At 40.2% G+C, this 25,964-nt stretch overlaps 1 protein-coding gene across 1 annotated transcript in view; it reads right to left on the bottom strand.

Annotated features, from left to right (window-relative positions):
* Positions 1-25,964, bottom strand: part of TRPC5 (transient receptor potential cation channel subfamily C member 5) — a 227,887-nt gene that overhangs the window by 4,105 nt on the left and 197,818 nt on the right. Inside the window, exon 7 of the mRNA XM_031446350.2 lies at positions 19,683-19,878. Within this exon, the coding sequence (XP_031302210.2) occupies positions 19,683-19,878 (196 nt within the window). The remainder of the gene's footprint in view (positions 1-19,682; positions 19,879-25,964) is intronic.

Genomic DNA, 25,964 nt, shown 5'->3' with positions numbered 1-25,964 from the left:
GGAGACTGGTTAAATAAATGATGTCACATCTACAAAATGGCTTATAACTTAACTTAAAAATATAGTAGATCTATCAACATTTTATATATAGAAATCTGTATGTGTGTATACATTTGTCCATATATTTCTAAAACCTCTAAGTGAAAAAAGGAACATAAAGAATATCATCCAGCCTTAAAAAAGAATGAAGTATTGATACATGCTACAACATGGATGAACTTTGAAAACCTTATGCTGAGTGAAAGTATATTTATTCTGTTGAGTCTTCCAGTCCATAAACACACTGACACAATGTCATTTCTTTTATCCATGTTTTGTAATTTTCAGTGTATAAATCTTATACATGTTTTGTTAAGCTTATACCTAAATATTTTATTTTCTTTGCAACGATTTACAATGGTATGGTCTTTAAATGTTCAGTTTCCAATTGTTTATTGCTAGTATATGATTGATTTTTGTGTATTGACCTTGTATTCTGTGGCCTTGCTAAATTAATTTTTTCTAAGAAGTTTTTTTTAATAGATTCTTTAGGGTCATCTTTATACAGAATCATATCAGTTCCAAATAAAGACAGTTTTATTTCTTTCTTTCCAATCTGTACACCTTTAATGTTTTTTCTTTCCTTATTGTACTGTCTAGAATCTCCATTAAAGTGTACTGAAAGCAGATACACTTTGTTGCTGATCTTAGAAAGTCTTCAGTCTTTCACCACTGAGTTAGCTGTAGGTTTTGTGGAACAGGTTGTGGATGTTACATTCTATTTTGAGTTTGCTAAGACCTTTTTAAAAGAAAAATCATTAGTGTATGTTCAAGTTTGTCAAATGCTTTTTCTGCATCAACTGATATGATCATGGGGTTTTTCTTGTTTAGGCTCTTAATATAATGGGTTACTTTGCATTCCTGTGATAAATTCCATTTGGTGATGGTGTGTTTTTTTGTACATTGTTAGATTTGATACACTTATACTTTGTTGATGATTTCCATATCTATGTTCATGAAGGATATTGGTGTACAGTTTTTACATTTTCTTGCACTGTTTTTTTTCTGTTTTTTTGTATCAGTATAGTACATTATATATGTAATATATTTCTATATAATTAAAATTAATTTTACCAGTCTTTTTTCACTATATCCTAGTGTAGCTGATAGAAAATGTAAAATAATATATGTGGCACATATTATTTTTGTTATTACTTGTGACTTGCATAAAATTTTTATTGTACAGGATTGCTCTAGACTAAATGGTGGATTTGGTCCTGCCTAACAAAGCTTAAAAGCAAGTCTCAATAGGATCAAACTATTTCCAGAATAAAGCTCAAGAATATTTGTAACAATACAAAAATATTCAGTACCCGATAAGGTAAAATTCACAATGTTTGACATCTAATAAAAATTTATCAAACATGCTAAGAAGCAGGAAAATATGACCCACAATGAGGAGAAAAAAAATCTATCAAACAGCACCAGACATAAATCAGTTGTATTTCTATACTGTAGCAATGAACAATGAGAAATATAATTTTTTTAAAATAGTATCATTTAAAATATAAAATACTTAGGAATAAACATGACAAAAATATACATGTTATTTACATTGAAAACTACAAAGGATTATTGAGATAAATTAAAGAAGACCTAAGTAAGTATAGAGATACAGCATATTCATACATTGGAAGACTATTAAATATAGTTTGGATGTTGATTCTCTCCAAATTGATTTATAGATTTCCTACAATCTCAATTCAAATCTCAGTTAGCATTTTTGAAGAAATTAACAAGCCGCTTCTCAAATTTATATATAAATACAAAAGATGTAAAATCGTTAATTTTGAGAAAGAACAAATTGGCATGAAGATCAATGAAACAAAACAAGAAAGTCTAAAAATAAATGCAGGCATATGCATAATTGCATGCACATATGCAATTGACTTCCAAGAAAGGTGTCAAGGCGATTCAACTTGGAAACGATAATGTTTTCAACAAACTGTCTTGGAATAGTTGGCCTTACACAAGAAAAAAAAAAAAGAGAGAAAAGAACCTTGATCCTTCACACTATATACAAAAATTAACTGAAAATGAATCACAACTTAAAGGTAAGGGCTAAATCTATAAATATTTTACTACTAAACAATTTACTAATTTTTTTTCCTTTCTGCTTTCTTTGGGTTTAGTTTGCTGTTCTTTTTCTAGTTTCATAAAGGTAGAAGTTTAGGTTATTGATTTGAAATTTTACTTCCTTTTTAATATAAACATTTTCAGTCAGAAATTTCCCTCTGAGCAAATTTGATATATATGGTACTCTCCCTTCCATTCATCACAAATATTTTATTTCCCTTGTGACTTCTTTGAATCAGTGGTTATTTTGCAGTGTCTTCTCTACTATCCATTTATGTGTGAATTTCCCACATTTCATTGTGTTATTGATTTCTAATTTTTTTAATGGAAGTACTGGGGATTGAACCTAGGACCTCATGCATGCTAAGCACACACTCTACCACTGAGCTATTGGTTTCTAATTTAATTCTCTTATATTCCAAGTATGTTTTCAGAGCATACTTTTTATTATTTCAATTCTTTGAAAATTTAGTGAGACTTATTTTATGGACTAACATAAAATCTATCTTGGAGAATTTTCCATGTGCAGTTCAGAAGGATGTATATTCTGCTGTTGTTGTGTGGTGTGTTCTGTAGATAGATGACCATTAGGTCTAGTTAGTTTATAGTGTTGTTTAAGTCTACTATTTCCTTTCTGGTCATCTGTCTTGTTCTGTCCATCACTGAAAGTGGTGTAATTCTCCAAATGTTATTACTGAGTTGTCTATTTCTCCCTTCAATTTTGTCAGTTTTTGCTCCAAGTATTTTTAGCTCTGTAGTTAGTTGGAAATACATTTATAATTGTTATATCTTCATGATGGATTCACCCTTTTATCATTATAAAATGTCCTTTGTTTTCTCTAGTAATAAATTTTGTCTAAAATTCTATTTTGTCTAATATTTGTAAAGCCACTTAGCTCTCTTTTGGTTACTGTTTGCATCATATATCTTTTCCCACTCTTTTACTTGCAGTCTATTTGTATCTTTGAATCTAAAGTGTGTCTCCTGTAGACAGCATATAGTGGATTATGTGTGTTTCTTATACAGTCTGGTAATCTCTGCCTTTTAATTGGAATGTTTAATCTAGTTACATTTAAAGTAGTTACTGATAAAGTAGGATTTACATCTGATATTTTGCCATTTTCTATATGTTGCATTTCTTTTTTGTTCCTCTATTCCTCCATTATAGATTTCTTTTGTGTTAGATATATATTTTCTAACATGCCCTTTAATTCGCTTGTTTCTCTATCTATCTACCTATCCACCTATCATCTATCTTTTGATCTGTTTGTCTATCCTAGAGTTAGAATTTATAAGTGAAATGGTCATCACAGGGATAACTATTGACATATTTATTGAGTTAAAAAATGAAGTCATCCTTTTTGAGACAAAAAAAATATGTATGATTTAGCCAATTGGTTTGGGGATGATGACTGGCTTTGTCAATTAAGCTATATGACAGTTTTTTAAGAATTGCTAAATCTGAAGCTCCAAAATTTTGGTAAAATTATATTTAAAACATGTGATAAGAAAAAAGCATTTTGGTTAAGCTGTACTAAAATTGATAAAATTTATATTTTCCATTTCATGAACTTGGTTTAGTATACTGGGTTAAACAAAGTGCCTCTAAGTAAAACAGTAACTGGTATATTTAATAATTATTTGATAAGTCTTTATAAACCTTTTTTGGTTTTATCCCCAAAGTTAGTAGCTTACAGCAATAGACATTTATTATCTTACAGTTTCTGTGGGTCAGGAATCTGTGTGTGGCAAGTTGTGTGCCTCTGGCTCAAGATCTCTTACAGTGGTAAAATCCAGTTGTTGGCCAGAGCTAGGGTCTCATCTAAAAAGCCTCAGCGGAGGGAGCATTCTCTTCCAAGCTTGGTCTCATGGTTGTATGGTTGCTGACAGGCTTCAGTTTCTTGTGGTTGTTGGACTGAGGATCTCAGTCCTTGCTGGCTACTGGCCAGAGACCACTCTCAGTTCTTTCTGGAGTGAGCCTCTTCATAAGACAGCTCACAAAATGGCAGCAGGTTTCCCCCAGAGGATGTGAAAGAGAAAAGACATGGTCTTTTTATAACCTAATCTCTGAAGTAACATTACTTTTGCCACAATCTGTTTGTTAGAAGTGAGTCCCTAGGTCCAGCCCATGCTCAAGGAGAAAAGATTGCATAAAGACTCAAATAAAAGGAAATGAGGATCACTGGGGGACATCTCAGAGGCTTCCTACCACAGTATTACTTTCCTGAAACTGAGAAACTGAATGACTATAATCTTGAGTAAAATCCTTTCCTAAGTCATGTGGTCTCTAATTCTTTGCTTTCAATAAAATTTAAGGAGAACCTAATCAGGTTTTCAGGTGATAGATTGTTAAAAATACTATTTTATGAAAAAATCATTGTATGACTTTTTGGCAGTAACTCAGAAGTCAGGAAAATTGAATGATAATGGCATAATAAAACTATTCATTCACATATGCTTATTGATATGAAAAAGATTTCTTAGCACTTACTTTTATAAAATTGGAAACTAAATATATAATTGATGCTGAATCTTGTTCCTGAATATTACTCAGTATTCTGTGGATATAATAACTAGTTGGAAGCAAAGCCCCACTCATATCTTTAGGAAATGCATTTCAAATAAAAATGTATTTTATGTCTAATAGTTATCACAATTTGTATAATATTTGTGTTCTTTTGAGCAGTTTTATGCTGCTAATAATTGAATAATAACTATATTCAGAAGAAATGTTTTAACAATTATTACCTTCTGGCCACAAAAAATAAATAATTTAAATTCAATATATACTTTTGTTATTAAGAAATATAATAAGGTGATCAATAATTTAAAAAGACTTTAAAACACAACAATTTATAACATTAGGATAAAATCCTGTGGGGATATGGAATGGAAATAAGAATTCAAGGAGCGAAAGGAATGATGTTAACTCTCTGCCCTTAAAGAAGTGTTTAGCCATTTATTTTTTAAATATATGGTTACGAGTAACAAATCACTACAGTATTCAGATTTCATTGGATACATTTAAATGAATAATTGGATAGTTTTATTTTAAATGTTTAAATTTACCATATTCCAGAAATTACATTCTTTGCAACTGTTTAAACTTATGATGAAAAATCTGGATGTCAACCCAAGATTATGTAAGAGGATACATAGATTTTTTTTCCTGTACAAATTGATTAGAGGGCATGCTGCAAAAGGTTTGAATGTCCTTGATGAGACCCTGAACTAAGACACACTTATGGCTATAGTAACTATCAAAATCCTGCCTTGGGAGACAGTATTGCTGTAGACAACTTGGGTTGTAGAGGAAGACAGGAAGGAGGTAAGGGCAATATGAAACAGTGAGAGGCAGCCTGCCATTGTGAAAAGAGCAGGGGTTTTCGAGTCAAACAGATGAGGGTTTTAATCCTGTTCTGCTGCTTATTAGCTGTGTGACCTCATAGCAGTCAATCCAAATCTCTGAGTCAGTTTTCTTTAACAGTTTTCTCAACTGTTAAAATAGAGGAAAATCCCTACTACGCTGAATTGTAGGAGTCAGTGTAAAATGCCTGGGCTGCAGCCTGGTATACAGTAAGAGCTATCTAATTGTTGATGCCTTTCCCGATGTTTCTGAGCCTGTGATACCAGAAACAAACTTTAAATTTTCATTTCACTCTTTGATGGCCCAGAATAGCCAGTCTTTCATCCATGGAATGTTTCTCTGGCTCTTGAAATTCTCAATAAGTATTTCTTAAAATAAAGTGAGTCACACTTTTAAACACAGAATCTCTAGATTCTTGTCATCTCTAGACAAGTTTGAAAAGGGAGAATGATGATATAGTTCCTATGGGTATTCAACTGTTTTCTAATAAACTGGGCTAGATGTCCTGGTGTCTGGAAATGCTTGTACTGTTTTTTAAATTTTTATTTTAATTCCTGTATGAGTTCAGCTTTTGTTTGTACATGTTTTAAACAACAAACAGTTATGTTATTTAAAATAATTTTCTGAATATCTAACAATTTCAACAAAGAGAGGAAACATGCAATAGGCCAAGTTATAAACCATTATAAACCATAGGCATTTTTTTTAGCTTAGGAGGCTTTCTGTGTGCCCCCTCATTGCACCTACTCCAATCAGGTGAGGATACAATTTTGGCTAAACATCTTGAAAACAGCTCAAGGACTCCAATTGCTACCATTCCATTCCCCTTGTTGCTCAGGTGACCTCAGATTGGGACTTACTATGTCATTATTTAGCAGAGAAGTTATTGCAAATTATCCTCTCAACAGTCTTTTCCCACTTATCATGTATCAATTCATTGTCCACCTATCTATTCATTTTTAGATTCTTATGTTGAACAGCTACCGTATTCCAGGTCCTCTGCTAGATGCTGGGTGTAGAGAAATGACTGTCCACTAATGGTGGTGGGAATACCACATAGAATAAATCTGAATACAGAGGTAGCACCTGAATCCTGAAGATTGGGAAATAACAGACCACCTGGCAGGACTGGTTAAACCGTGTGAGCTGTAAGGTGATGAGTAAGATAGTTATTCATTCAGACAGTCATTCATTCAGCCAATATATAAAAACTGCCTGCTAGGTGTAAGGTGTTGGGATTGTAGCAGGGAACAATATGGACATTATAATTTAGCATATAGAGGTTATTTTATTTTCAACCCTTGATCTACTTTGAATTGCAAGATTACAGATGTGGTTTGTGTAGTTGTATTTCTCTAAAACGTCCCTAAATGTATGATGTCCAATAGATTTTCATTCTTCCACACGGAGCTAGCCTTTCACCCTATATGATAGACAAATCAGACACTGGGTTTTTAAAAATTTTCCGTGTTTGGTAATGATGCCCTTTCCTACGCTTTGCCCTACCTTCTCTACCCAACTATGACTTTTTAAAAAAATGTTTTCGAGGGGGGAGGCAATTAGGGTTTTATTTATTTATTTATTTACTTACTTATTTATTTAAATGGAGGTCCTGGGGATTGAACCCAGGCCCTTATGCATGCTCAGCACACATTCCACCACTGAGCTATCACCACCTCCCTCCCAAATATGACTTTTGAACTTTCTACAAGATCAGCCCCTGGCTGGATGCTTTTGTATAAGACACAACCTCCACGATCATAGGCTGTGGTCCTTCCTCTTTCAAATTTCCAAAATTTTCAGGACTTTTGTGCTAGCATCATGTGATCTTAACAACAGAGCCTTACAAAGATGTTCTAATTCATGTGTGTGCCCTGCGTTGCCTTTGATATTGTCAACTCCTGTAGAGCAGGTGAGGGCTTGTATTTAGCTCTTTTCTCAGTGCCAGTGTAATGTACTGGGACTGTAGAGCATACCCGCAATTGTTGTTGACTTGCTCAGATTCTGAACACATGGCCATAGCGAGGTCAGATGAACATGTCTGTTCAATTTCACATTTCTCGACAAATCCAAGCACAAGGTTATTTTTCTTTCAATCAAAGTACAAGGCCAATTTCTTACCAGCTTTTGACAAATTCTTCTGCACTCTCTCAGATCTCCTGCCAGCAGCCATCTTCTCCTAGCAAATTGGAAAGCTTTATAACATAATGCAAAGGGAGAGTGGCAGGAACAGACAGCAGAACAGAGCTAATAATAATCCTTAAGGAGAAAAGCTACTTCTAGGAGTCTCAGGCCCGATGGCAGGCTGGTTGGAGGCATATACTGAGGAGGAGTATATTCTGGCATCCTTCACTTAAACTAGTAGCTGTTTGCTTCATTTGGGTATAAGATTAGCTTTATTTTCCTATGATGGGAAAGCAATACAAATTGCTGACATACACACTCCATGTTGAGGTGAGAGAATTCATTTCCCTGCCATCTTAAACGACATCTACCTCACTTTGGACAGCTTTCTTCTGGTAAAATTCCAGGCATGCTTCTCAAATGTTGATGTGCAGCAAAAGCATATGGGGCATTTGTTAAAAATGCAGATTTCTGGACCTCACCAGATGTTATACATTGTACTACAGTTTTGCCTCAGGGCAATTTTTAAAAGATGTAAGCATTTAAAATATATCATCATTTTTGTAACTCCATTTTTGTTTGAATTCATTTAAAAAATATACAGAAATCTTCAAAATTTGGAAGTAGTCCAAGCCTCCCACAGCCTCCTGGAGACCGTGAAGTAGAGAAAGTGGCCTCAGTGAGAATTTACCATTCCCCTCCGTGCCCTCACCTCCAATTTAGTGCACGTGTGCCAACGCCTAGAGGGGAGCCAATCCCTGTCCCTAAATGGTCAGCAACCTTCATCTCTTCTCCAAGGTTGCTGGGTGGTTAGAATTTCCTTTTGTAATCATTCTGGGGTCCGCTGGGAATGACTTTGACGTTGGTTTATCTAGTTTAAAACCCTTGTGTGGTAACCTCAATCCAAGTGCACAAGCTTAGCTGTAAAACATTAGGGCCAAAAAGAGAGCCCTCCCCCAGCTTTGGCTCCCTGCCCCTCACTGCTCCCGACACTCCCTTGTACCCTAGTACTGATGCCCCCCAATAGCTCCAAACTGCAAGAGCCCCCTCACTGAGTGTTACAAACAGGTCCTTTTCCCTACTGAACACATGCAGTTGTCCAGCGAGCAGCCGTTACATCTGCCCCTCCCCTTCCCCAGGCATAAAACGGCCACTAATCCCTACCCCAATTATGTTGCTAGCTGGTTTGAAACTGCCACTCTGACCTTTCAGGGACATGGTGAGTGTTACTTGTTTAAGAAATCATTGCAGTATAGTTGGTTTACAATGTTGTGTTAGTTTCTGTTGTACAGCATAGTGATTCAGTTATACATGTTTGTGTGTGTATATATATATATTCTTTTTCATTATAGGTTATTACAAGATATTGAATATGGTTCTCTGTGCTAAACAGTAGGACCTTGTTGTTTATCTGTTTTATATATAGTAGTGTGTATCTGCTAATCCCAAACTCCTAATTTATTCCTTCACTCCCTCTCCCTTTCCCCTTTGGCAACCATAAGTTTCTTTTCTATGTCTGTGAGTCTTTCTGTTTTGTAAATAAATTCATTTGTGCCATATCTTTAGATTCCACATATCAGTGATATCATATGATATTTGTTTTCTCTGTCTGACTTACTTCACTTAGCATGATAATCTCTAGGTCCATCCATGTTGCTGCCAATGACATTATTTCATTCTTTTGTGTGGCTGAGTAGAATTACATTGTGTGTGTGTGTGTCTGTGTGTATCACATCTTTATCCAGTCATCTGTCGATGGGCATTTAGAGTTGGCTTATTCTTATCTCTCAGTTCTCAGTTCAAATATCACCTCCTCAAAGAGACCATCCCTGGGCAACCAGTTTAGAGTGGGCTCCTCTGTTACGCTGTCTCACAGGAGCCTGTCATGTTCTTTCATACCAACTGCCACAAGTCATCTTAATGGACTCGTCTCTATCTGCTTATTCTTAGTCTCTGTACTAGATGAACATTCCATTGAAGTTAGGGCCTTTGTCTTCTTCAATACCCAGTCATAGAGCCCGGTCCTAGAGCCTGGCACGGAGCAGGTATACGATAGATTTTTGTAGAAGGAATTAATTGAAGATCCAAAGGCAGACAGTAGGTGAAGGGAGCACCAGGAATATTATGTATCACTTTTCAAGCAGATCATCCAGGCATCCAAGCCTTCTGTAATAATTGGTACTGATTTTCTAACAAATGAGAAGGCCTCCCATACTTCCTGTTCTTTCACTCTGGGTGAGTCCCCATATGCCACATTTATTAAGAGCACCTCTGAGATAAATATATTTCTCATCAAGCCTTTGTGATTGACTCACAACTTTCTAGGTCTAGGTACTTCTCAAAGTTCAAACACACAGAGGGAATTGGGAAAGAGAACAGAGGAAAAAGCAAAAGCCGATGCTGAAAGAAAGGAGAATAAGAAAGAAATACAATGACCTCCCCCCTAGTTTTTACTCTTAGATCCCCACAATTTTCCTTTTTTAAACAAAAGCAGGTTTACCCTGACAGCTGAGATCATGTAATTTTGCTGTCAGATCTCAAGTATAAAGCAGAGTATTGCAGTAGCTTGTAACCCCTGATGCTCCTTTGGGGTATTCTGACTTCTGTGTTGCAGCTAAAGGCTACCTCCTGGCCCAGGCTGTCTCCCACATTGAGCTTGGGCTACAACACAGGGCTCCAGTGACTACAGCAAGAGAGAGACCTTATTAATATGAATAATATTAATCACTCAGATCTCATGTTTAGTTTCTAAACCTCAAGCTGCTCAGAAATTAAAGAACATTTGTATCACTTAGCTTTCCACTCAGCTGATTCCTGACACCCAGGACAAGAATAAAGGCAGAAGCCAAGAAGAACACATTCCTCAACAATGATCATGGGCATTTGACTCATCCACCAATATTATTTGTAGCCTATGAAGAGAACATTCAGAGACCAATCCATAGGAAGGCCAGGTTTTCCACAGGGAGCTATTCTCCCTGAGTCTCAGCTTGTGTCCAGATTGTCCAGTGATAGTCATTATTTTATGTAGCAGCTGAAGGTGCCTTTGGCTTGGGGACTGTTGCACAGACCTGATCTGTAGCAAAATTGTGATGATGGTGACATTTTCCTTCAGTGCCCCCAGTCTCTTTCTCTTATTGGCGTCCCCTCCCCAGTCTTCTTCAGGTAAATTTCCCTCACTTGCTTGGCCCCACATGAAAACCTGATCTCAGGAAGGGCTTGAATTCATTTATACTGAGTCATAAGTGACTTACTAACAGCTTAAAACATATTTGCATTATAACAGGGGACAAGGTTTTAAGGTCAGAGACTTCTCCCTGACAGTGGGAGGATGTCTATGAATCCTCTGAGATTTTATGCTAAATTTTATGCGTGTTTGCTTCATCAGATTATCAAAGCAATCCAAGAGCCAAAAAAATAAAATAAAATAAAATAAAATAAAATAAAATAAAATAAAATAAAATAAAGGGAAGTCTTAAAGAAATGAAGTGCAAATAGTGAAACTTGAAACTGTAGTCCCATGACTGTAGACCCTGCGAGAACAGGGACCACATCTGTCTTGCTCACCTGTCACCTACTGTATCCCCAGTGCCAAAAAATGTAGTATAGTACACAGTAGTCTCTCAATAAATATTTGTTAAATTCATTCATTTATCCATCCACGAGATATTTATTGTTAAGTGAAGGGATGAAAGAGAAAAGGATATCAGCCAGCAGAAGGGCAGAGGTGTTCTTTGGGTATGAAGCCCTTCCTGTCACTTGCATAGTTGGTCCTGAGTTACCCAACATACAGTTTCCATGACAACTACTGACGTTCCTGATGAACATCCAGGACAGGTGAGTCTGGAATGCAGAGAAGCAGCCCAGCCATCTGCCCTGTTTGGTTGCCCTTTAGCAAAGGGAAAGAAAACCTTCTTCCCTTTATTTGTCCTCTTCCCAGTCCCACTTGCATCTCTGTCAGTCACCGAAATCACTACCAGGCAGCAGCAGGCATCCAAAGCAGCTGCTGCTGTTGGAAGCAGAGGCTACTGCTCAGCAGAGACCTGCCAAGCATAACCGTCAGCATTTTGAGGCAAAGTGCTCTCATCCCCAGCAGATGTGGGCTCTCAGACTGCTTGCTGACAAAACCAGGATGAAGAATGACCAAGGAATCCATTTCTGTGTTGGGCCACCAGGGGGAGGGCCAGGCCCAGGCAGGACTGGAAGTCTGAAAAGTCAGCCTTTGGTGCCCCCTGCAGCGTTTGCGAAGAGAATGCTCCTCTTTCTTCGCCTGAAGCTGGAGGATGGATAGCCAGTCCATTTGTTGGTGTGGATATAATTTCAAGAGAGGCTTTCAAACATCCAAGAGATGTCTGGGAAGCAACAGGGCTGAGAGGTCCCAAGGCAGGATGTGTAAGCGGAATGAGGAGTTCCTGTCATGCAAATAAGCTTGGTAGCTCTGAACTTTTTGCCTTCGGTGGGTGTGATGAATTTAGGTGGGTTGTTTGATTGTTCCTCTGGGGAGGCTGAGAGTGTGAGGGGAAGAACTAAGGAGAAACCAGAAGTTTGAAGTCTACTGGGCAGAAAAAAAAAGAAAAAGAGCTCGTGTGTGTGTGTGTGTGTGTGTGTGTGTGTGTGTGTGTGTGTGTATTGGGGGATGGGGGGCAGGGACTCTCTGCTCTGAGAAGCAGAATAAGTCAATCTCCAGAACCAAGGAAAAGCCTCCTTAAAGGATCCCTCTGGTTGGAACCTAGGGTCTAGTCAGCGTATCAGTGAACTAAACGGAAGGGTGAAGCTGGGGAGAGTCTGAGATTGGGTGGGGGTGGGCTGCAGGGTGAGCATCAGGGCCCAGGGGGCTGGGATGCAGGAAAGGAGGAGGTTTGGCATAATTATGGCTCTGGGTCAGACAGAGCTGCCAGTGCCCTTATTAAGAATGGGCCCTTGAGCCAGTCACTTTCATACCTGTGCCTCAGTTTCCTTACCTATACAATTGAATTGGTAATAGTACCTACCTCAGGTGATTGTAAGGATTTAATGAGAAAATATACCTTAAAAGTGCTTTATATAGTGTCTGGCACATGGTAAGTGTGCATCATCAAGTGGTAGTTATTACTGATAGTTGTTCTAATGATACTAGATAGGAAGGCCTGGGATTCAGTAAAGGCTTGTCTCTATGCCAGATACTCATGGTGTTCTTATTACTGATTTCTCTAAACCTTAGGAAACTGAGAAATACCTCAGCTTGGGGCAAGAAGTGGAGGCCAGGGGCTTGTCCAGGTCAGGTCCAGGTAAGGTGAGGCAGTTAGCCCGGGGTACTGTGCTAAGCCAAGTAGACAGCAGCTCGAGGACACAGGATAGGGATGTGGGAAGCCACCAAAGCAGACCTCATTTTTAAAAATTATTTTTCTAAAGGTAGGCTCTAAACTTTGTCATCCAGCTCCTAGAGATGTGACTCCTTTCCACACTTCTCCTCCTTGCTGGGACATATTCCCCATTGGCAAGGGAGAACTTCCTTCCCATTTTAAGATATTTTCAGAGGATGGGAGGCAGAAAGGAGTGAGGCCAGCTCCTACACTCCTGCTGCCCCCAGTAAACACCTGGCCAATCCTTGCCAGTGTGTAAGATTTTTCCCTGCCAGAAATGAGATCTGAAATTCACCTCCACTTTTCTGTCTTTCCAAGTTGGACCTTCAAGGCTCGGCTCAGTTGGTACTTTCCAAATCAACCTCACAACAACCCAGTTAGATAGATACTGGTTGGGGGCGGTTAGCCAGAAAAACAAATCACTTTAAGCCTGTCAAACATAGAGGATTTAATACAGAGATTAGTCACAGGTGATGGAAGAGCTGAGCAACCGAACAAGCGGCAGTGAGGCAACTCTGAGATTAGCCGCAACAGGAAGCCCCTCTCATCCCTAGCGGTGGAGGGACAGCTGGAAGACGTGGTGAGTGGTGTTGCCCGAGCGCGGAGACCTGGGCTATCCGGTGGGAGCTAGAGCCACGATGGGGCTGCCCTGCAGAAGCTGGGGCCAAAGAGGGAGGGGATACCTGCCCCATGGGAAACATGGCTGCTGCGGGAAGTGCCACAAAAAGTGAGGTTGGGGGTGGGGATGAAACAGACTTTCTAGACTCTCTTTTTCCTACCTTCTGGTTGGTCACCCCCACCCCCCTCAAGCAAATGGCAAGGGGCTGTGGAGAATGTAGTTCCCGTGATACGGAACAGAGCAGGACGTGAACAGGGAATGGATCTGAGAGTAAGCCGCAGATGAAAAGCCTCATGATTCATCCCCTTTCTACAACGAAGTCAGATGAGACAGAAAGGGGTTAAGTTGCCCCAAACTACATGAAGTGGCAATACAGCTTTCAAATCCAGGCAGTGTGACTGCTGCTGAGCGCATGCAGTCTGTCATCACGGCTATTACATGCTCCTGTAGTAGCGCTACTGTTATTTCACTCAAATCAGACTTTTCCCTGCGGACCTTAAGCTCCCTAAAGGCAGCAACTGTGTTTTTACCTTTATATCATTTATAGCACCTAGCCCTTGTGGATTTTTCAGAACCTACCAGAAAATGTAGATTGTTGACTGAAATTGGGATTATCAGCAGGTTTTCATAGGTTCCACATTACCCCAGGGGGGCGGGTGGTGGGCACTATTAAAATATCCTCTGCCATTCCGAACATTTGTTTTCTTGTTAGTGAAGTGTAGCAATTCCTGATCAGATTCCAGACAATGGTTTGGCAACAAGGAAAAGTCCAAGCTTCACTGAGGAAAATCAGTATCTAGATGGTTCAATGGCAACCCAAAGGGAAGAGACAGTTATTAAAATTTGAAATGGCTTTGCTCCAATGTCATAGCATTTCTGCAAGTTGAATAGCTCCTTCACCTGGGAAGGGGATACACTATCCCTTAGATGACTGAGTTGGCAGGGTTTATGTTTTATTCTGTTTTCTTGAGACACAGTTCTTGAGTACTAGGAGACAGACACAGGCATACTGGATGAAGTGTCAGTGATGAAGTGTCAGTCTAAATGAAATCTATAGTCACTGAAACTGGTAGGACAAGGAGATTCATCAATTCAGAGTTGTGCTATAACTAGGGCAGGCAAGAAGGTGTGCTAGGGACCTTGTAGGGAAAGTGTGTTTCTGATGCTTCTGGGCCTCACAGTAAGTGTCTATGTGATAGGACAGTGATTCTGTGCTTGGGCCTTGGGGTTAGACTACCTCAGTTCAAATCCAGGCTCTACCACTCTCCAGCATATGGCTTTATCAGCATCCTGGGGACAATACAGTATCATGGTATAGTCCAATATTCTGGTTTTTCTCTTACCTCTCTGATTGTTCTTTCTCAGTTTCTTTGGGCGATCAATTCTGCCTTTCCAACCTCTACACAATGGAGTCCGCTGGGCCTCATTTTTGGATCTCTTCTCTTTTCTACCCATAATCACTCCCTTAGTGATCTCACCAAGTCCCATGGCTTTAAATACTATGCACATGCTGGTGACTCCCAAATCTCTGTCTCCAACCTCTCCTCTAGACTTATAGACCACTGCATACCCACCACCTCCAGTCAGATGTCTCACAGGCATTTCTAACTCTACATGTCTAAAACCCAGCTCTGGATCTCTGCCCCATCCCAAGCCTGCTCCATTCCCACTCTTCCCCAACTCAGTAAGGATAACTTAACTCTTCCAGTTACTCAAGGCCCCAAATCTTCTTGTCATCCTTGACTCCTCTCTTTTGCTCACGCCCCACATCTCCATCAGCAAAGGGATCTATTTCCAAAATAGATCTAAAATCTGACCATTTTTTGTCATGCCCATCATGACCACCCAAGTGTGAGCCACCATCAGCTCTTGTCTAGGTCAATAAAATGGTCTCATAATTTGTCTTGGTCTTTGCCCCTCCACCACTTCCATTTTTTCTCAATTAGTCACAGCAATCTTATTAAAATTCAAGTTAGATCAGGTACCTCCTCTGTTTAAAACCATCCACTGGCTCCCTATTTCATTGAGTAGAAGCCAGTCTTTGCAAAGGTCTACCAGGGCCTACATGATCTATTCATCAACCCCATTACTTCTCTGACATCATCTCCTACTTCTCTGCCCTTTGTGCTCTCCACTCCAGTCACACTGTCCTTCCTAAGGCTGAAATCAAGGTGTCAGCATAGCTGAGCTGTAATCTTGCGGCTTTGGAGAGGAATCTTTTTCAAGTTCATTTCTGGTGGCAGAATTCATTCTTTGTGGTAGTAGGACTGAGGTCCCCACTTCCTTGCAGGCTGTCAGCTGGGGCCCACTCTCATCTCCAAGAGGCTGCCCACATGTTTTACCACATGGATCCCACCATCTTCAAGCCATCAATGGCACATCAGATCCCCCTTGGGCTTCAAATCTCTGACGTCCTCTTCTGCTGCTAGCAGAAGAAAACTGTTTTTAAAGGACTCGTATGATTAGATCAGGCCCACCTGGATCACCTCCTTGGGTAGTAACCTTAATTACATCTGCAAAATCCCTTTTGCCGTGGAATGCAAGGTAATCACAAGTGTGCTATCTCATCATATTCACAGTCCTAATGACTAGGACGGGAAATCTTAGGGGAGCATTTTAGCATTGTGCCTACTACAATAATCTTCAAACTATTTGAGAAACTGAACAATCAAAAGGTATGCCAACAGTAGCGCTGGACCAGGGCATGGAGAATACCTGCTGCTCCAGGTGTTACCCTTTACTTGCTGGATTGTGAGGCAGCCTGGAAATGTCCCAGAGGGAACAGCTGGAGTGGTGGCTATTTACCAGCTGGTATGAAAATCTTTTAATATTTTCACAAGCAGATGCCATATCAGTGCATAGCAGTTGGTTATCTGCTTGGTTACAGGGTTACAAATCACAGTGTTGTGTGTGAAGTGCTGCCTTCTTCTCTGAGCTTTGAGAGTCTGAGATTGGTCCCAGATGACTGGGGGAAAGAGGGGAGACCACCTGCCCTGCCTGGCACTTCCATGATGTGCAGAGGCCCCTTCCAGCCTTGCCCGCTGTTTTTGCAGGGCCAGGGATTTTTTTTTCCTGTCTCATGTCTACATTTGCAAGTCTGTCTTTCAAAGTGGGAGAGTCCATCCATCACCTTAGCCTCCAAATGCTGCCACCCCAAGGGAGAAAACCAGTCCTATGTATACAGCCTGTCTGCAAGCCATCCAGCAGCTGTAGCTCAGTGAGGCAAGCGCTGCTGACTTGCTCTTGGCATTGAATGAACACTTCACAGCAGCCAAACAGACCGAGGGTTCTTATTAACTTGCTGAGTGAAGCTCTATCACAGGTTATCATGAGCCTCATATTTTATGAGGACCAGTCTCAGGCAACAGAAATGCCCCTTGTGGGTAAGATGGGGTAGATATAGGGCTTATGGTAAATGACTTTTGTGGGACCGGTCGTGACTTGATTATGATGGTATCCAGGGAAGCTTCACTTGATGCAACTGGGAGCGTACACATCAGGAATGGCAGTGACGAGGTAGATGTGTTTTAAAAAGTGTCACAGAGGGAAATAAGCAGCTCAAGGGAGATATAAAGATAAAGGGAGGAGAGTAAATCACTGCTAATTGAAAACGGCAGTAATGATAATATACAATATGGCCAGTTTCACCGGTTGATGCTTGGACCACAGAGCATGGGCCTGGGGTGATCCCTACTTCCCCATATCTTGAGGCTAACGATCCGCTCCTGCAGTGGCCTCTTTTGTCATAGAAATATGAGTTGCTACAGAGCCATCTGCTCACTTCACAGCAGCTCTGCATCCTGCACGGAACACTGAGTGGGAGCTCAACCCTTCAAGGAAAGGCTACTACCTGGCATTCTTGAGCCTGGTCCTAGAATATACACTGAACAGATTCACAGTGAAGCACATCAACAACTGAGTCTCTGTGTAGACTCAGTCCGCCTGGGATACCTTTTGAAGTAGGAGAGATTTGTCTTCAGTAGCCTCCTTTCTTGTATCCTTTCCTCCATACCTGGGTCTTTCTAAAAACTGCATTCACTACTGAAGTGGAGATGTTGCAAGTGGAATCAAACCTACTTGCTGGTCTTTACCATGTGAACAGATCCAAATATTTTTGGAATCAGGTTGCCCAATGTCAGGATCCTACTGGATCCAGTTCCAAATGGTAAAGACACATTAACAGAGGATCCCAAAGCAGCAGGTAGTATTCAGAATTGTTGGACATGACTCTAGTTGTGTGAGATGGCACAGACCCTACTAAGGCCATCTCCCTGCAAACCTCCCCCCACCCCCAAGCTCTCTCTCAAGTCGAGGTGTTTCCTTCAGGTGCAGTGGTAGGTGGAATTAAAGCACCACTTAACCACCAGCAGGTGGTGACAAGAGAGCTGGAGTTGAAGATTTCTACCCTTCCTAGCAAAATGTCACTGAGCTCAGTGGGAGACACCACAGCCCTGTATTAGGTGACAAGAAAACATCTCCCTTTCCACTGCCATTAGGAGCAGTCAGCTCAAGACACCCAGGGAGAAAATGACAAATGCCTCAGCATGGATATTGCCATCTTTGGTAGGGGTAGGGGGTTTGAATGATAGGCAAAGTGGTGGAAAAATAAACCCTTCAGGTTCTATGCCTTTCTCTCTTATAGAGATAGGCTAGGAGTGAGCATAGATTGTTTCAGAGTTCTTGATCTCGTTGGGTTTGAAGGAGAGAGAGAGAGAAATTGAACTATATTCCACTTCAAAAGCAACAGATTGAATTTCAAGGTAGATGGGACCTTGAGAGTCTATCCTCTTGATCTATAGACATTCAGACTCATGGAATATCAGAGCTGGCATGGATATTAAAGATCATCGAGTCAAATATAGAAATGCCCAACAGGTACATGAAAAGGTGATCAACATCACTCATCAGAGAAGTGTAAATCAAAATCACGATGAAATATTACCTCATACCTGTTAGAATGGCTATTATAAAAAAGATAAAAATTGACAAGTGGTGGTGAGGGTGTGGAGAAAAGGGACCTCTTGTGCGCTGTTGGTGGGAATGTAAATTAGTATAGCAACTATGGAAAACAGCATGGAGGTTCTTCAAAAAATTAAAAGTAGAACTACCATATGGTCCAGAAATTGCATTTCTGGGTATTTATCAGAAGGAAATGAAATCACTGTCTTGAAGAGCTATCTGCACCTCCATGTTCACTGCAACATTATTCACAATAGCCAAGACATGGAAGCAACTTAAATGTCCATTGACAGATGGATGAAGAAAATATAGCATATATACACACACACACACACACACATATATATATTATATATATATATATATACACACACACACGTATATATATAAAACTAAACATTCCACATTCACTGATACCTAACTAAACAGGACCTCAGATATCCAGAACTCCTTTGCTAATACTCCATTTCTATAAATGAGAGGTAGATCATAAGAAGATAAGCTAGATGTTTATTTTGACATCAAAAACCAGAACAGGGCTTGGATTGATCTCGTATCCTATATAACCTTGAACATTTCTAGTTTAGATTAATAATGCTACTGATTCAAATGATAACAATGGTCAAAAAAGATTCAGCATTAAACTCTACTTAAGAGCATCTCACAGTGAACTGCAGTTACTATTATATTGTTGATAAAAAAAAATAGCCACTCTCTGAGAAGTTTGTCCTTGGCAATGAACTGCTCAGTTTTGGGAGGGAGATGTCTGCAGTGAAAATGGAGATAAGGCCCTCCTGTCTAGATAGCTGGGTCAGCTCAATCAACCATGGAGATTAGTGAGGGGACATGTTGTAGCCAAACTGCTCATACCTCCTGAGCTGTTCTTACTAAGGCAAGAAAATGAATTCAGAGATTTAAACATAACTTTAACAGATAACCAGGAAGTCTTATTAACATCTTCTAAATTACTGAGATTTAATGCACTAAGAGTCCAAACTGAGGTGCCTTGGAAAGAAATAATTGAATCTAATAGCTGGGAAAGCTAACGTAAAATAACTAAGGCAGATGGACTGTTTCATTGTTTCCAGTGGGCTCCAGGCCACTGTGATCACTCCTGAAACCAAGGTGATCACCCTTCTAAAGCAAAGCTACTCACGGCAATGAGCTGGTAGGAGTTGTTCATCATGGCGATCAGCATGTTCAGCAGCACTACCAGGGAGATGACATTGTATGTCCCAAACATGGTTGCTCCCACAAACTCTGTGAACTCGTGTCTGGCTTTCACATTGGTGACATAGAGATTTAAAAGGCCAAATACAGACCAGAAGAGTGACTGAAGGGTTTCAAAGAGCCTAAAAGGGAACAAATAGTAGGTTGATTAATTATCTAGGAAGAGCCAGAAAAGAGCAAAAACGTGAGGGGACCTGCTTAATTAATAAGGAGACTGCCCAATTTGCATCCCAACAGGTAGCCTGATGATCTCACATATTTTGGTCTCTTCCCCAACACAAACCAGCCAGGTCCGTTTGTTCGTTCCCACTTCTATGTCTTACATTTTGCCTTTCCATCTGGAATACTATCTCCCTCTTCTCAATCTACACAGAGCCTATGATCTTCCAAGACTTATTTCAAGGGCTACTTCTTCCACCAAACTTTCTCCTTCATCTTCAGACCATGTGATCTACCAACTTTCTAATTACATAGAGGCAGTAAGTGCAGTGGTTAAGAATATGGTGCTCAGATTAGATTGCCCTGGGTTAAAAACTCAGCTCTGACACTTGCCAGCTAAGTGAACATGAGCAACATACCGTTTCTGATACTTACTTTGTGATTCCCACAGGGCCCAGAATGGCGCTATGCTCAATGGAAGAGCTTAGGGATTCTTGAATTAACATTTCTTTTTTTTTAAGCTCTTTTTTTTTTTTTTTTGGTGGGTGGAGGTAATAAGTTTATTTATTTATTTTTTAGTGGAGGCACTGGGGATCAAACCCAGGACCTTGTGCATGTTAAGCATGCACTCTATCACTGAGCTATACCCTCCCACCTTGAAATAACATTCCTATGAATTATTTTTAATTGTATATTAGCTAACAATTATTGAGAACTTACTGTATAAGCATAGCAGGCACTTTAACGTACATTATCATTATGACCCTTAGAAAAACTTTATTGTTACTGCTGAGGAAACAGAGGTTGAGAGATTGAAGGACTTGCCCAAGGTCACCCAGCTGTAGTGTTCAGACAGAATTCAAATCCAGGTTCTTCTGGCTTCCCCAAACCACTACATTATCCTGTATTAGATGTCTTCACAAATTACTGTTTCCTCTCATAGTCTCCACATCTGAATATGTAACTTTTGCAATGATATGGTTTTGGTGTCCAAGGTTTCTTTTGCCTCATATCCAGAAATCTGTGCATACAGCAATAAAATACAGCCAGCTTCGGAGTGGTACAAATCACCCATTTTCCAAGCATGTGGAAGAGGCACAGAAGTTAAGAAATGCTACTTTAAGAATAGATGTACATTTTCAGTTACTCAAAATGTGTTGTTTTTATAGCCCAGTATATTTTGGGAGGCTTAGGGATTTGTTCTTGGGTTCATTGTGGGGGTATGGAAAATGTTTTAAAGCTTTCCCTCTATCTGGGAGTGGTCTTACCCCAGATCTTTGCATGGCTGTCTCCTTATCATCACTGAGGCCTCAGCTTGAATGTCACTTTCTCAGAGAGGCTCCCCTTGGTCACTCTACCTAAAGTAGGTTCACCAGTTATTCTCTATCCTGTTGTCTTATTTAATTTTTTGGTAGCACTTAAATTTCCCTAAAATTCTATTATTAAGTAATGTTTTGTTTAAATGTTTATTTTCTGTTCACCCTCACTAGAAAGTAAGCTCTATGAGGGAAGAGACAGACATACAGCTACTAAGACCCTGACACATAATAGGTACTCAACAATATTTGTTAAATAAATGAACAAATACATATTACTATTCCTGTTATCATTGGATTAAGGTCTAGAAGATTCCAATCCTGTTGACAATTGTGCATTCAGCATGCTGCACAGCGGGGGTCAGTAAATTTTGATGAAGGTTGTGCTCTGCACTGGCCTGATTCTCAGGCAGCCTCCTTTTGGGCTGCCTGGACAACATGCACATGGCCCTTTTCAACCTGTTAGATGACTCCTCTTTAATCACTGTGGCTACCTTCCACTTTCTTCTCAGCATCAGATTACTTGAGATCTAGCCAAGAAGGAAGAAATCTTGTTTTCTGTTTGATGAAAGTAAGTGCCAGATGGTGAAGCATTTGAGCATCAACAGTAAGATGAGAGTCTGGACTTTGAGGGCCAGGGAACAAGAACCAGAATATGGCAAGTCAGACCTATCACAGGATCTGAATTTCCAGGAGACTCTACAAGCCAGGGCCAGGCAATACAATACATCACAGAGCCAGGCAGAGTGTCAAAAATGGGGAAGAAAAGGGGTTCAGGAACCTGGTTCTGCTAGGAAAGTCTAGCTAGGACCTGGCAGTGCCCATTTGAAGTCAGGGCAGGCAGGAGGCCAGCACTGGCACAAACAGCTAGCCCAGCAGCTGTATAACAAAAGCTAGGCGATATATGGTTCAGAAAAACACAAAGCAGCTGCAGCAAATAGGAATGGCACGGAAGCACTAGGGTCTCTGGAAGTTGAATATCCTTGAATACAGAAAGCGTTCATTAAGTGTTTGTTGATTGCAGAACAGACAACAAGGTCACAAGCCAGGGCAAGTGTGTCATCAATATGTTAACAGGGTCTTACTTCATTGGTTACTTCTCCAGAATGGATGACGTTACAGTCTTTCACCCCCAGCCCCATAACAATTAAAATGGCAATGGTTACTGCTTGAGTGTAGAGTTTACTACTAACTGTTCCAGTGACTGATACAAAATTTCCCTAAAAGGGAAAGTCCAGGCACTTAAAATCTACCCTCATCTGTGGTGATATTCTAGTCAGGGAGATCCTAAAGGTATAACTGTACAAGAGATAAGAAAAGGGGGGAAAGATTGTTCCTCAGTTTTGGTGGTTTATGGTGAGAATGCCCTAAGCATGGAACACAAAATGTCACCACATGGTCTGACCATTAAGAGAATCTGGCTTGTTGAAAGGCATGTCCAGATAAAATGAATCACTGACATTTGGGGTAGATAAGGACATTCTGGTGAGACATCTATAGAAGCTCTGTGGCTTCTAGATTCAGTTGAATTCACAGGGAAAGGGCCATTACCTAGGGGGACAATTACTTGGTGGTCAGGTCCATAATACAATCATCACAGGAATGGTAAGACTTGTCAACTAAACCCCAGAATTCTAATGCCAAAGGAATATTATTTTGACTTTAAAGGAGATGACTTTGGAGAAAATAATCAGTCCATTTTTATTTAATGGAGAGTAAACAAACATACAGAACTTGCTCATTCAAGAAGAGGCACAAGAAGATAAAAAATTCAAAAGGACTTGATATTAATTGTTGGTAAGACAAATCCACACCAGCTGGGTAAGGGGGAATTTATGCGTGTTGGGAGCCGTCGATAGATAGATCACAAAGCCAAGAGGGGCTCAGTAGAATAGAGACAGGAATTATAGTCTCTTTGACACTTGCTGAAAGTCTCATCTGTGAGATGACAAGTTAATCTTTCAAAAGGTAAAAGAAATACGAAGAAGATTTATCCCTCTGGACTTCATTCTGACCAGTGAAGAACTTGAAGATGTACTGGAAGAGAAAGGCTCCTTGGGAGACAGCAGTAATGGCAGCCTGTATTGTTCAAGCTGTGCTGATAACCCAAATGGAGCAAAGGCATGGTCATCTCTTTGGTCATCTCTACCCCTTTTGCAGTTCCCTGAACCTGCGATTTCTCATTTCACCATGCCTTTGACAAGCTTCGAAGTCTGGTTGGAATGCTTCCAGCCCACTGCCAACCTCCAGCCTCCATTTCCATCCTGTCTTCTCTGCCCAACTTTTATTTGACCTGCCAGGATCAGCTGAAACCCTACCTTTAGAAGCCTCCCCTGACTCCTTTCCTGCAAGGTGGGATTAGATGCTCCTCTTTTGTCTTCCCATAGCACCCCAGCCTCACATATCACCCTGTAGGAGCAGTAGAGGGGAGTGGCTGAGAGCAAACTTTACTTATTAACGATATGACTTTGGGAAAGTTGCATAGCCTCTTTAAACTTCAAGTTTCCTCATCTCTAAAATGGTCATTGGTAGGATAAATACTAATAGCCAACATTCATTGTGCTCTCAGTGTGTGCCAGGCACTGTGCTACATGCTTTGCATGCATTGTAATATTTGATTCTCAAAATAACCCTATAAAGTAGCTACTATTATTCTTCTATTTTTTTTTCAAATGAGAAATGGAGACACAGAGTGGTCACACAGGCAGAAAGTGGCAGAGGTAGGATTTGCACCCAGCTCTTCTGACTCTGGAGTCCAAACGCTTACCACCTTTTTCTATCACATAAAGCATTGCGTGCAACACCCTCGCACAGTACTTGGCATATAGTAAGCATTAAAAATGGCAGCTACTCTAATTGTTTACTTGTGTTCTCCCTTAGACTATGAGCTTCTTGAGTATAAGGATGCCATTACTCAGTATCCTCATTGCCTGGCACATAGGACTTGCCAAATAAATGTTGACTAAATCTATAGAAGATTACAGAAGCACGTAAATAAGGAAAGTACAAATGAGTGGCATCATCTTGTGATAACAGCAGGAGGAAGGCTATGAACTGAAATTGGGGGAAAAAGCTTAAGATACTCAATGAGGATATTAAAAACTGGTCAGAACAAAAAGAAGAGCCTTTGATGGGGACTGAGTTTGTATCCACATAAATAAGATGGGAAAATATGGGCTAAATGTTGGGTAGAGAAATCGCCACTGATTAAGTAAGAATAGGCACAAATGAATGATGATGGTCTACAAGGAGGTCCCAAGTAACCTGCTAGGTCATGGCTTTGTTCTATTTAGCTCTACATGTATTTATGATTGTTGCAACTTTACACAACTCATTTTACATAACTTTATACAATCTGTCTTACATCTGTACTCCTGGATAAAACCACAGGCTGGAACTTGTATGCCTGGATTGAAATCCTGACTCTGCCACTACTGTCTATGTGACTGGGAGCAGCCTGCTTAACTGCTTTGTACCCTAATTTCTCCATCTGTAAAATGGATAATAATAATAATAGTGCTTACCTCATAGCATGATTGTGAGGATTAAATGAGTTAATTCATGTAAAGCTCATTTTGTAATAGTGTCTGGACTCAGCACTCAGCAAATGTTATCTTTATGAGAATTATTAACCTTCCACCTACATATAGCCTTGTGTTGTTTTACATTTTTTATTGTCTTTATAGATTGTCATTCATTCTCGTATCTAGTTGTACACAGTTGCAATCATAGTATATATAATTTTTGCGTTTTTAAGAATCACACATTTTGTGTATGTATAGAGTCTTCATAAATATCATTTTAATAGGTGCACAAAAGTCCATCCGGGGAATACTAAGCCTGAATGAGAGTTTCATCAATGCTTTGGATGAGACCAGGTGGCAAGCTTCTTAGATCTTCAGATCACACAAGACAGGGAGGGACAGCTAATAGACTGGATGACAGAATCAAGATTCAGAAAGATGTCAACAGCCTGGAGCAAGGGACTGGAACTAAACAGATGAAGTGTAATAGGGATCAACGCAGAGCTTTGCTCTCTGGCAAGTGCCCAAGTACAGGAGGAGGGAGGTAGGAGAAAGGCCAAGGGTCTTTGCTGACAGCAAGTTCAAAGTGGATCAGCAGAGTGACAGAGCTGGTCAGATAATTCAACCATGCGAGGAAAGCAAAAGCAAAAGCAAAAGTGTATCTTCTAGAATTAAAGACAGAATTGCTCCCGGGCTTCATCCTTTCACTCACTCAGTTGTTCAAAGGGCATGTTGAACGCATAAAGGTGTCTAAGGCCCCTCTACAGTAGGAGCAAGGCTTACTCAGGTTGAGGAGTCTCAGTCTGGTGGGTGAGAGAGACAACAAATGACTAAAATATATTATCTATTACATTATTATCACTATTATTATTACAGGTTATCTGTTGTAATGGAGAAGGATGCTATGGGAAACACAGAAAAAGCCTGGAACAGAGAGTGGGGTTGGAGTGGGTAAAGAAAAGGCTAAATTAAAAAAGCAGGTGAGAAGGACAGGTGAGAGTTGTCCAGGCCACCAGGGGCGGTTGAGCATTCCAGGCAAAGGGAATGGCGTGTGATGTACAAAGGCCTGTAGGGCCAAGATGCCCTCCCGTAGTTGGGAAGAGCAAGACGTTGACTACGGAGGGGAGGAGTGAGAGGATGGAGAGGAAGGGTCCAGATTCCCAAGGCCCCATGTGCTAGAGGAAAGAGATGAATTTTACCCTGGAGAGG

Source organism: Camelus dromedarius, chromosome X (genome assembly GCF_036321535.1).
Source record: "Camelus dromedarius isolate mCamDro1 chromosome X, mCamDro1.pat, whole genome shotgun sequence".
Classification (NCBI taxonomy): Eukaryota; Metazoa; Chordata; class Mammalia; order Artiodactyla; family Camelidae; genus Camelus; species Camelus dromedarius.
The sequence above is the reverse complement of the archived record's forward strand: the minus strand, read 5'-3'. Positions and strand labels throughout refer to the sequence as shown.